The 12,722-nt window shown below is 37.3% G+C and overlaps 1 protein-coding gene across 1 annotated transcript; it reads left to right on the forward strand.

Annotated features, from left to right (window-relative positions):
- Positions 1–2,354: 2,354 nt before the first annotated feature.
- LOC137035809 (toll-like receptor 13) lies at positions 2,355–5,560 on the forward strand. The gene has a single exon (XM_067409493.1). The coding sequence runs from the start codon at positions 2,361–2,363 to the stop codon at positions 5,208–5,210; it is 2,850 nt and encodes a 949-aa protein (XP_067265594.1). The 5' UTR covers positions 2,355–2,360; the 3' UTR covers positions 5,211–5,560.
- Positions 5,561–12,722: the final 7,162 nt, after the last annotated feature.

The raw sequence follows: 12,722 nt of genomic DNA on the forward strand, positions 1-12,722 counted from the left end.
CCCAAATCATTCAACATGGAGAATCACAACAAAACATGTCCCAGTTGTCATGCTACTACAGTAGTGTGCATAACACTGTTTGCTCAGCAAACAACAGACAAATGTAAAATACTGTATCCAGTACAGGTTACAATTACAGTAAATAACAACAACAAACATAAAAAATAATCTGAAAAAACTGACAATATTGTACAGAAAATACTACAGTAAACATACTATACATTATCTCCTCGCCTAGCTGGATCTGGCCATAGTGCTTCATCCACATCACAGGCAATGCCCTCTCTTGCAAGTGAGGGAAGAATCTTCTTGAAAGGTGAATCCATCCTTGCACACACCCTGCATCAATTAGCACCTTCTCCATGGCTTGAATGAGGCACATCCTGACATAGGGCTGGAGATTGTAAACCTTCCATGCCAAAAAAACAAACAAACAAAAAAACTCAATGGGTTTAAGGAAGGGACTGTATGGGATGTATTGGAGTGAAAATTGTGGATGCTAATGTTTTGGACCAGAGCAGATAGGTGGAAATTTACATTGTCCCCATATGACAATGTATCTCATCTGCTCTGCATCCATTTGGTCTTCTGCTGTGATGATTTTGTGCAGTCTGTCTGAAATGTGAATATGTGGGCCGTGTTGTAAGAACCTAAGTTGGCATGCAGGTGGAGGACTGCAACATATATTGTGATGTCAACACCACAGTGTCCCGGGACATTCAAAATGATGTCTCTCCCTCTCCCTCTTTCTGCAACATTGCCTTTAATTTTGTTGAAGACTCATAAACTCACATTTTGCCTTTTTATAGTACTATAGCACCTGATTGTTGAGTTTACAGTTAAGCACCTAAGTGTCTGCACACCTGACGGCTGTGTTTGATCAATTGGTTTATAGGGGTGGTATTTTGGAAAGCAGTGTCTTGAAATGGCAAAGAAGTGACATTATGTTTGATTTCTGTGTCTAATGTAGAGAAGTGTGTTTAGTGTTGTGCAAAACAATGTGTGTAGTGTTTTGCAAAAAGTGTGAGGCTGAGAATGTGCTTATAGTTGTGCAGATCTGGGCTGAGGTTTTGCTCCTTGAGTGTATAGAGTTTCAGTAATTGTGTGTTATTTTTAATTTTAGTGTGTAAGCAATCAAAAAAAACTGTAAATGACCAACAGAGGACCATGTGAGAACATTCTGTTAATGTCCCAAATGTCCTCTTTGTAACGTTCTTTTTTGACCATAAAATGAAAAAAATGGAACGTCCCCCTAAAGTCATATAAGGAACCTTAAACTGCAGCACTTTCATTACCAAAAGAGGACGTTTTCGGAATGTCCCGAAAGTTCTGTGAATTTTCATCACCTTTTGAGAACTTTTAAGGAATGTTGCGCAAGGTCTTGAGAACGTCGCCTTCTACGTGGGAGCCCAGTCTCATTAGATAAACGTACCTGTGGGAATATTTTTGCAAAACAAAAATACGTAGTGCCTTGTACGTTTCGGCCTGATCCAGATCCAGATGAGTACTGAGGATTTGGAAGCTGCTCTTGTCAATCTCAGAGCTTCAATAAGCTGTTAGCTTATAGTGTTTTAGCTGTTAAAATGTGTGTGTCAAACTGTCCAATGATGGTGGCTGTTTTATTTATGAAGAATGTGATAGGCTGGCTTGGATGAAAGGGAGCAGAAGTAGTCTAACCAGAATGTTAGAGAGGAGAGAAGAGTATCAGTTGAACTTGTATCTAGTGATGAGAGCTGATTAGAGGGAGGAAGTGTGAATGAGAGTTGTGAATTGCTCTGAAAATATTGCATCTGCCACAATGCACTTTCTTAGAAATAGCAGGAAATTTGATAAAATTTCTCAGCTGAATAATAATAAGTTCAGACTGACTAAATTATCTTTCAGAACTTTAAACTTAAAGGGAAAATACTTTTATCATTTAATCACCCTCATGTTGTTCCAAAAAAAATATACGACTATCCGGTTACACTTTATTTCAATGGTCCACTTTAGACATTTTAATAACTATAAGTAACTTTTCAACTACATGTCGACTGAGTCTCATTAGAGTATTAGTAAATTTTAGACTGTTAATAGAGTGTAAGTTAGTAGAATAAGCTGACATGTAGTTGCAAAGTTACTTTCAACATGAGGTTGAATGATGACTGAATTTTCCTTTTTTAGTGAATTATGCCTTTAAGCTCTCATACATGTGTTAAAACCACAGAGAAATAAGGCAACTGACTAAGAGTCACACCTTCATTGAATTCAGCCACAGAAAAGGGAAGTTTATGTCTTATTCAAATGTTCTGACATGGTTAATTACCTCCAGTGAAAAGAGAGAGACGACGCCCAGACGAGCAGAATCATAAGCTGTAAAGATGGAGGAACTGAAGATGGTGCTTCTGTTCTCATTTCTAATACTATCTCTGAAGATATCATGCGTTTCTTCTTGGTCTGCTGGTAAATGTCTTTTCTACAGTGATGTGGAAGAGTTTCCTGCTAAAACCTGCGGGGGAAAAACAAACACTGCTTCCTGCCATTATGTCACTGACATTAAAGAAGACCTGCGTGAACTTCCATCAAACTTACAGAACCTCTGCATTCAAATGGACCGAGACTGCCACGGTGCCTTGGCTTCTGACTCATTCGCACGTTTTGTTTCTCTGGATTACCTTGAAATTAATGGATTTTTTTCAGAGATCCCTCCGGAAGCTTTTAATGGTTTGACAAATGTAACTTCATTAAGTTTAACTAGCTCAGCTTTAGAAGGCTGTTGTGAGGTAGCTCTTGATTTCAGTCGCCTTCCCTCACTGAACACATTGCATCTTTCAAAGTATAGATTATCATTATTGGCACCAAATGTTTTTGAAATGATTCCTCACTTGCAAATATTACACTTAAATCAAGTGAGTTTGAAGGATATATCTGAGGTTCTGTGTCGACTGGCAAATGTAAAATCACTGAAGGAGTTTCATCTATATGAAAGCACATTAAATAGACTTCAGTACCCAAACTGCTCAGTTTTCAAAACTTCTGATGGTTACATATCTACTGTGTTAAACATTGAAAAGGTAATATTGGATATGGGAAAATTAGAGCATGTAGATGAGGGAGCTTTGAAAGTTTTGGGAAATCTGTTTGAATTTGCCTTTCATTCTAAAGACTTCCTCAAAGATCTTTCTTTATTTGGAGTACATAAAATCAATAATTTGTATGTCATGGTGGATGTACTTAACATTGATGACTTGTGTACAGCAGCAAAGTTATATTCGATTGAGTCTTTTGATGTTACTTTTAAGACTATTAACTTGCCACTGACCCCTACTAATATCTCAGATGGCTGTAAAGATGTTAAAAATTTTAGCCTTGATTATATTTTACCTTTTGAGACTGTAAACCTCATAGATGTATACTGGTTGTTTCAGATTTTCAGGAACCTCACATCTGTTTCCATAATTAGGTGTGTGCTTAGACCAAATGACTTCCAATCTCTTTGTGTTTCAGATCCACAGATAGTCAAACAACTTTCCGTTATGTTTCTAAAAAAAAATAAGATAGGTAAGATAATTGCATACCAATTCATGTGTTTCGCAAATCTTGAAATTCTAGATTTATCCTCAGATCACATTTCTAACATAGAAGATTTTGCTTTCATTGGACTGAACAATTTGAAAGAGCTATATCTCTGTAGCAACACGTTATCTTACATTTATCAACACACATTCAGTGGTTTATATGGACTAATGGTCCTAGATATCCAAGAAAATCCTATTATTCATATCGAATCTAATTCATTTGGACATCTTATTAACCTTATCACACTTCTGCTGGGAGATCTGAACTTCCCACCTGACATGTCACGAATCAAGCTGCATTTATCCGATATATTTGGCATAATTCCATATAATTTGAGTAATATTTTAATTAGTTCAGGCCTGAGACCAATGCAGCTTGTGATCGGGAGTAATACTACACTGGATCAGGCCCTAAACTTGCACATCAAAGGTCAATATGTGACTATTGAGGACTGCAACAGTTCACTCTTGACATCTGTAGTCACACTTCAGATAGATGCAGCATATATGAGCTGCGGAAATGAATTCATTGGGAAATATGTCCGATCGGTCGTCAGTCTGGAATTTAACTCAATGTTCTCAGGTGATATTGGAGACTTGTCTGTAATCAATCAGCTTGTTGATTTAAAGACCTTAAAACTGGCAAATATTGAATTGACTAAGCAGCCAAACTTGGCCGTAATGTTTCACAATCTGACCAAACTCCAGACGCTGATCCTGGCGAACTGCAGATTCTTCTTTCTGGATGGAAGTCTGACCAAAGATTTAAAGGCACTGAGAGGTCTAGCGCTCATTCTAAAAGACAACATCAATGTTCTTCAAAACTTGGTGGAACATCTCACTAGTTTGAAATATCTCAATCTTCAGGGCTTGAGTCTGTACTGCAATTGTGATAATGCGTGGCTGCTCTCATGTGTGAAGAACAACAGGAAGGTGCAGGTTCACATGTTCAACCCCACCATGAAAGAACTGCAGTGTTTGAGTGACAATGGAATTGACCACCTCAACTTTATTGGTTATGCTAAGGAGACCTGCTCATTTGAAATTGAATTTGTGTTCTTTGCCTCCACCTCAGCACTTTTGTGTATTTTTATTATTGTGGTACTGTCATATAAGTTTGCAGGCCAATACATCGCGCCTTTCTATCACATCACCAGTGGATGGTTCAGAGAGGCTTTGCGTGGGAACGGTAAACATCAGTACCGCTATGATGTTTTTGTGTCTTACAGCGCTAAAGATGAACACTGGGTCATGGAGGAACTTCTTCCGAACTTAGAGAGACGCGGCCCTCCATTTTTGCGTCTCTGTCTACACAGTCGGGACTTTCAGTTGGGAGAAGACATTGTGGAAAACATCACAGACAGCATCTACGCAAGTCGCCAGACTCTTTGTCTCGTCAGTCGCAACTACCTCAGTAGCAACTGGTGTTCTTTGGAGATGCAGCTGGCCACCTACAGGCTCCAGGTAGAACACAGGGACATTCTTATCCTGGTCTTCCTAGAAATGATTCCGTCTCGCTGGCTATCCTCCCATCATAGACTGGCCCGGCTGGTAAAAACTAGAACCTATCTAGACTGGCCACAGGACCCAGAGATGCATGAGGCATTCTGGGACCGGTTATGGTGTAAACTCAGCTCTAATAAAGCCAACTAGACTTTGTTTCTGTACATTGTAAAGTTGATTAAACAATTGCAAAGTGAGCAAAATTTCGTCAAAAGTTCAATCAATATGACAACTAATGGAAAAGTGTTTTTTTTTTTTTTTTTTTTTGTTAGTTTTTTACGTCAATGGCAAATGGTTGACGAAATTTAACTTTAAAAAATATTTAGCCTACATGTAATGTCTATGTTGTATTTGCTTTTTTATATGCTTAATAAACCTGGTGTAACATCAAGTTTGATTCACTGTGCAAACATGACAAAATATGGCTGTAGCAAGATCTATTTCATCTTCAAAAAATGAGCACACTTTAAACACACATAAACTGATGTTTGGAGTAACTACTGAAATATCCTTTTCTGATAAAAATCAACCTCAGACTATTTCTGAATTTGTTCAGATATAAGCTGCTCTTTGGAGATATTTTGACCCATGTGTTTGTACAAAGTAGTTTCAGTTCATGTTTTAAGACGTGTTTTCTGCAAAAGAATAAGAGTCACAAAAGAAACCTGTTCTGTACATTTTTTTCTTTGGATTTCTCAACTGTAAGCATGCACAGGTTAAACTAATCTGATCACAAATTACTACATGCACACAAACATAACTTTTGTATCCTTTTTTAAAAAAAAAAATTGATTACATAATTAAACAAATATAACCAATTACCATTTATAAATAGAACATTTATATTTATAAAAAAAAATAGTACAATTTTAGATTTATTTCCTTAGGGATTATTAAAGATCGATGCATTCAGATTATAAATAATTAACAAATTAGAAGAGGAAGAAAAAAAAACTTTATTTTCTCACTTTATTTCTCTTGATTTCCACATAACATGTAATTCAAAGGGAAAGAAGATTTGTCAAATATTATTTCTACACTGTAAAATGTAATTAGTTGAGTTTACTTAGCTTAATTAAACTGTTGGGTTTACTTAAAAAAAAAACTTAAGGAAACCGATTGCCTTAAATTTAGCAAGTAAGTTACTCATCATTTTGAATTGATAAAACTAGCTACCACACAGTACAGAGTACTTAGAAATCTTGAGTATTCACTGTAAAATGTAATTAGTTGAGTTTACTTAGAAAGCTTAATTAAATTGTTGGGTTAAGCTACCACACAGTACAGAGTACTTAGAAATCTTGAGGATTGGTAATTTTACAAATTGAGTACTTAGTTCAGTCATGTTAAAAATCTTGTTCACATTATGTAGAAACTGCCTTAAATTTCTCAAGCATTTTTTACTCAGTTGCAACAATGGACCATACATTTATTTGTATTTATTAAACTGGAGATACTGTTGAAAATAATAAAGTTTGATGTCACCATCATGGTGGAAAGTGTTTGCTTTAGTTGGGCTCTTGACCTTGACTTTTAACATTAGTGTTTTTCTGGCTGTTGTAACTCAGTGTTTGTAAGACACAGCTGTTACAGTTTTTTCCAATTGCTAACACACTAAAATGACATGCACAGCACAATTATTTAAACTGACACACAGAGAGCAAAACTTCTTCTCAAGTCTCCAAAAGTCTAAACACCTTTTCTGTTTTACACACATTTTGCATTTCAAAATAGCACTTTTTAAATTCACTAAATACAGTTCTCTGCATAAGACACAACAATCTGACATAAAGTCACATGTTTGCCATTTCAAAACACTGCCATTCAAAATGACACTACATGAGCTAATTGGCCAATTACATGTGCCACCTGGCCAAACACCTCAGTGGTTAATTGTTAACACTTCAATCAGGATGTAAGCACTATGAAAAGACCACAGGTGAGAACCTTTTTTTTTACAACAACAATGGAAGAAATTGCAGAGAGAGGAAGAGGAAGAGGAAGAGGAAGAGGGAGGTTGAGAATAAGAGGGGGAGGAAGAGTGAGAGGTAGGGGTAGAGCAGGTAGAGGAGTTCATGGCCAAAGAAGACAAACACTTTCAAATGAAATCAGAGCAACCTTAGTAGATCATGTCATCAACCATGGGTTGACAATGCGTGAGGCTGGACAGAGAGTGCAGCCAAACTTGAGCCGTTTTACTGTCGCCTCTGTCATCCGGACCTTTAGACTGGAGAACAGGTATGTAACCAAAATTTCATGTAGTACACATGTAGTATACCCCATGTCATAGTGTATCAGTTGGGTGACACCTGTTTACTTAGTGTATGACATCAGCCATTCATGAACTGTACAAGTTTCCTGTACAATGTACTCTACTGTGGGGGAAAATATTTAGGCTGCATTGTCCAAGCCCTATATATATTTTTATTTTATTTTTTCTAAAGGACTGAGAGACGACACCATGGTGGAGGAAGGGGCCAAATGTTCACCGGGGTACAGGAAGCTGCCATTGTAAACTTGGTTTTGGAAAATAATGAAATCAGATTACGAGAAATTCAAAGCCACATCATCCAAGACAACACCTTATTCAACAACATTCAACGAGTTAGTCTGTCCACATTGGCTCGCATTCTCAAGCGAAACCAAATCAGAATGAAACAACTTTATAAGGTGCCGTTTGAGAGAAACTCTCAAAGAAACAAAGAGTTCAGACGAGCATATGTGGATGTAAGTACTATATTGACTGCAGTACACTACACACAACATTGTTTCCCAGTGTACTGGATAACACCATATTGAGTGATTTTTGTTCTTTGTTTTCAGGGAGTACTGGAAATGGATGCTCATGCAATCCCACATGAGTTCATCTTTATAGATGAGGCTGGGTTCAACCTAGCAAAGACCAGAAGAAGAGGGAGAAACCTCATTGGCCACAGAGCCATTATAGATGTTCCTGGCCAACGTGGTGGGAACATCACAATGTGCGCTGCCATCTCCAATATGCATGGTGTCCTCCACCGTCATGCCAAACTTGGACCATACAACACAGCCCATATTCTCACATTTCTGGACAGACTTCACAACATTCTCATACCACCAGAGCGTATGAATGATGCAGACCATCAAAGAAACCGGTACGTTGTAGTATGGGACAACGTGAGCTTTCATCGTGCAGCCCCAGTCCAAAACTGGTTTGCTGACCACCCAACATTTCTCGTGCAATACCTCCCACCATACTCACCATTTCTGAACCCCATAGCAGAATTCTTTTCGGCATGGCGGTGGAAGGTATACGACCGGCAGCCCTTTGTGCGCATGCCTCTTGTGCAGGCCATGGAAGAGGCATGTGATGAGATTGATGTGGGTGCAATTCAGGGATGGATAAGGCACTCAAGGCGCTTCTTCCCTCGATGTCTGGCAAGGGAAGATATTGCCTGTGATGTTGACGAGGCGTTGTGGCCAGACCCGGCTGTGCGGCAAGATGCTGCCTAATTATTTTTCTTGCCTTTTTTTTTTGTTTGTTTTTTTTACTGTAATATATTTTTTTCAGAAATTTTCTTTTTCAGTTTACTTTTTTTGTAAGAATATTTTTGTTCAGTCCCATGTAAATATATCTGCTGTGCTTATGTTGTACTGACTTGTTTACTGTAGTGAAGGAAAAAAAATAAAAATGTTGCAACAGCATGTGTGTGTATCTGCAAATATTTCTGTGCATGTGAACAATCTGATACATATTTTAGTATTATGGCAAAGCATACTAAAGATGGGGGTGCTTTTCATTATGCCCAACAGTGTGTAGGTGGTTAGGCAAAAATCTGGTAATATGAATGAAGTGTGTGCCATTTCATGCAAAAGTTTGATTTTGATAATGCTCTGTGTAGTTTCGGTTGCAGTGCTTCATTTTGCAGGATATATGAGGTATTTTGCAGTTTGGGTGTGTGGTTTTGTGAATTGTGTTAAGTGTTTTGATAAAACCAGACTAGTTTGAAAAATTGTGTGTTAGCAATTGGAAAAAACTGTATGGTGAAAAAAGCCCAGAAAAATGTTGGGATTGATCTGTTGCATCATCTGATGATATCATTGAATACCCACAGATTTAATCCTGAGTTTTATACTTGATCAAAAGTGTGGTTTTTCATTAAATATAAATAAGTATTTTTTAATAATCAATGAAACTGTAGGAAGAGACAGAGCACTGTTGAAATCATATTTTTAATATGTTAGTCAAAAAACATTTTGGACTATATAGACACACAGAGACATCAAGAATCAGCGGATGCATCTCAACAACGGTGACATGCTGCAATGCATGCTGGGAGCCATGGATGAGTTTTATGATGGCTCCCAGCATGTATTTTATGTCACCATGGTTGAGATTTTTACGCTGATTATTGATGTCTCTGTGTGTCTAAAAGTAGCCCAAAATGTTTTTTGATAAATATAATATTAAAAATATATGATCTTAACCATGCTCAGTCTCTTGATCTAGTTTCAGCAATAAAATATTTAATTGTTTATAGTAACAAAGCACACTTTTGATTAAGTACAATCTGTGTACAAATCTGTGGAATTTTGATGATGACATTATAAGTACAGATCCAACAGATCAACCCCAGTATTTCGCTTTGTTTTTTTTTTTTTTTTTTTTTTTTTTCACCATAACAGCTGTGTCTTACAAACACTGAGTTATGACAGCCAGAGAAACACTAATGTTAAGAGTCAAGGGCAAGAGCCCAACTAAAGCAAACACTTTCCACCATGATGGTGACATCAAACTTTATTATTTTCAACAGTGTCTCCAGTTTAATAAATACAAATAAATGTATGGTCCATTGTTGCAACTGAGTAAAAAATGCTTGAGAAATTTAAGGCAGTTTCTACATAATGTGAACAAGATTTTTAACATGACTGAACTAAGTACTCAATTTGTAAAATTGAATTACCAATCCTCAAGATTTCTAAGTACTCTGTACTGTGTGGTAGCTTAACCCAACAGTTTAATTAAGCTTTCTAAGTAAACTCAACTAATTACATTTTACAGTGTATGTGTGTGTTAGCTGTTAAGATGTACACTTTCTTAGAAATAGCAGGAAATTTGATAAAATTTCTCAGCTGAAAAATAATAAATTCAAACTGGCTAAATGGTCTTTCAGAACTTTAAACTTAAAGGGAAAATACTTTTATCATGTAATCACCCTCATGTTGTTCTTGTTCCAAAAATATATGACTATCTGTGGTTATACTTTATTTCAATGGTCCACTTTAGAAATTTTAGTATAAGTAACTTTTCAACTACATGTATACTGACTCTAATTAGAGTATTAGTAGATTGTGTTAATAGTGTAAGGATAGATTTAGTAGAATAAGCTGAAATGTAGTTGCAAAGTTACTTTCAATATGAGGTAAATGATGACCGAATTTTCATTTTTTAGTGAACTATGCCTTTAAGCTCTCATACATGTGTTAAAACAACAGGGAAATAAGGCAACTGACTAAAGTCGCACACACACACTTTTGTAAGGCCGATTATGAATGTAAATTGATACTTATGACTGATCATGCTCAAACGCATCCAGTCGCGTTCAGTCTGCGATTACAGTTGATGTTCAAATTCCATGTGTAAATATATAAATCTGCTTCGGTCGCAGGAAACAATCGCTGTGTGTTGAGCTCAGTCATTGAATGTTTTAGTCGTTAACTTTGTGCACGGCTTAAGAGTCATACTTTCATAGAATTCAGCCACAGAAAAGGGAAGTTTATATCTTATTCAAATGTTCTGACATGTTTATTATCTCTAGTGAAAGAGAGAGACGACGCCCAGACGAGCAGAATCATAAGCTGTAAAGATCATTGAGCAATTGAAGATGGTGCTTCCCCAGATAGCAAGCAATTATCGAAATAATCTTGAATCAATGTTAATTTGTCAATGTTAACCTCATTGAATCAATATCACTTTTGCACCCTCAATTAATGTTGAAAAAATGTTGAAATTTCAACAAAAAAATCAGTGGTAATGGTATTGAATCAATGTCTGCACTTTCAGAAAATGAAACACAACTACAACTGACTAAAAGCCACACAGCCTGAAATCAACTGAAGATAAAAGAAGACAATACATCTCTCAAGATAGTTCTTCTTGAGAATTAACAGAGATTTAGATGTTGATGTTTTATTGAAAATGTTTGGTCACCATTTTGGTGGTCAGTGGTTCCTTTAGTTGGGCAGTTTGACTCTGGGCTTTTTGTGTGTGTACCACACAGCAGGGAACTCCTCGGCGGAGCCGCATTCAAATCGCCAAATCCGCGTGACTGTCACATTCGCTTTGACGCCACCCAGAGGATCTGGGTAGGGTTGCACTTCATAAGTTTTTTCTTAAATTGGAACGTAAAGTCCACACTAGTGGCTTAGTAACTACTAGCTAGTTTGTAACTAACTCTGTACTTTATTCGGTTGCACCATTTGTTCTTAAGGCAGAACGTAGCTAGTAGCTCGTAAGATCTCGGTAAAGTAATGCGTAGTCGCATAATATGACGTTTACCTTCAGTTATCCTTCAAATACAGGAGCAGAAGTTGTTGAAATTCCGTGAATTTCAGTTTATCCTTCATTCTGACTTATTTTGCCTCACGTAGCTAACAGTAAAAATAAGTTCCCATTAAATATAATAGCCTACTACTTAATCATAAATGTTTTTATATGTAAATAACATTCAGAAACTGTATTTGAAACGAAATTAATAAGGATCAATAAATAAATACTGAAACAACAAGAAAAACATAAGAAATTACATTTATCGATTATGACTGATTTTATTTGACATGCACAACAAGGAGTGATAGGACCGATGCACACAGCGGTGCGCTGTTTAACGGGTTCGTGTTGAAGTGTCTAACAAAGTAATCTTTTCACATGATGTTCTCTCTCTTAAAATTTAAGAGAGTGTAAATGTCAGCAGCATCATATATGTGTAAAGAATGAAGTCTGTCAGGTAAAACAAGAGCTTATTGATGCAGTTCAGTCAGTCTGCTATTTTATTCCAACCGTTACTCCTGATAGGGGGCTTCCGTAAATATTTAGTGTATACGTAGAGTTACGCTTCAAATAAGTTTAATGGTGCAACACAAAAATATTTAGTAGTGCGTAAGTTGTAACTTAGTGCCCATTTACGTCAAAACTAGTCTACGTTGTAACTTGCGCACAGCTGGTGCAACTGGCCCCTGGCAGGTCCGCATCCAGGCGACACCATAAATTCTACTGAATCAGCGGGTTTTGAGCGGACCCATGTCGGATCCGCGGACGCGCCTTTACTGTAACGGTTGTATCAATTTGCGGGTCCCAAACAGACCCGCCGCGTAAGGTAAGGTTTTAATCGCGGATGCGGAGCGGATGCAGCGCGGAGCCAAGGCGGGGTCCGCGATCCGCCTTCGTTACAGATCCGTCACTGCGCGCAAGTGGACTCCGATACGGGTCCGTTCGCGGCAGAGGTGTATAGTCCAGGGGTCAGAAAGTAAAAGTCCGGCTATATATATTTTTTTCACCCGCTGAAGCGCTGTTAAAGTTAATGAGATAAATAAGTGATTAATTGAGTGACGATTGAGCATTATGGAAGACACCTGATGATAACAAGCAGAATCGGCAAAGGAGAAAATCATAATTTTTAAGCC

Source organism: Chanodichthys erythropterus, chromosome 14, assembly GCF_024489055.1.
Source record: "Chanodichthys erythropterus isolate Z2021 chromosome 14, ASM2448905v1, whole genome shotgun sequence".
In the NCBI taxonomy this organism is placed as follows: Eukaryota; Metazoa; Chordata; class Actinopteri; order Cypriniformes; family Xenocyprididae; genus Chanodichthys; species Chanodichthys erythropterus.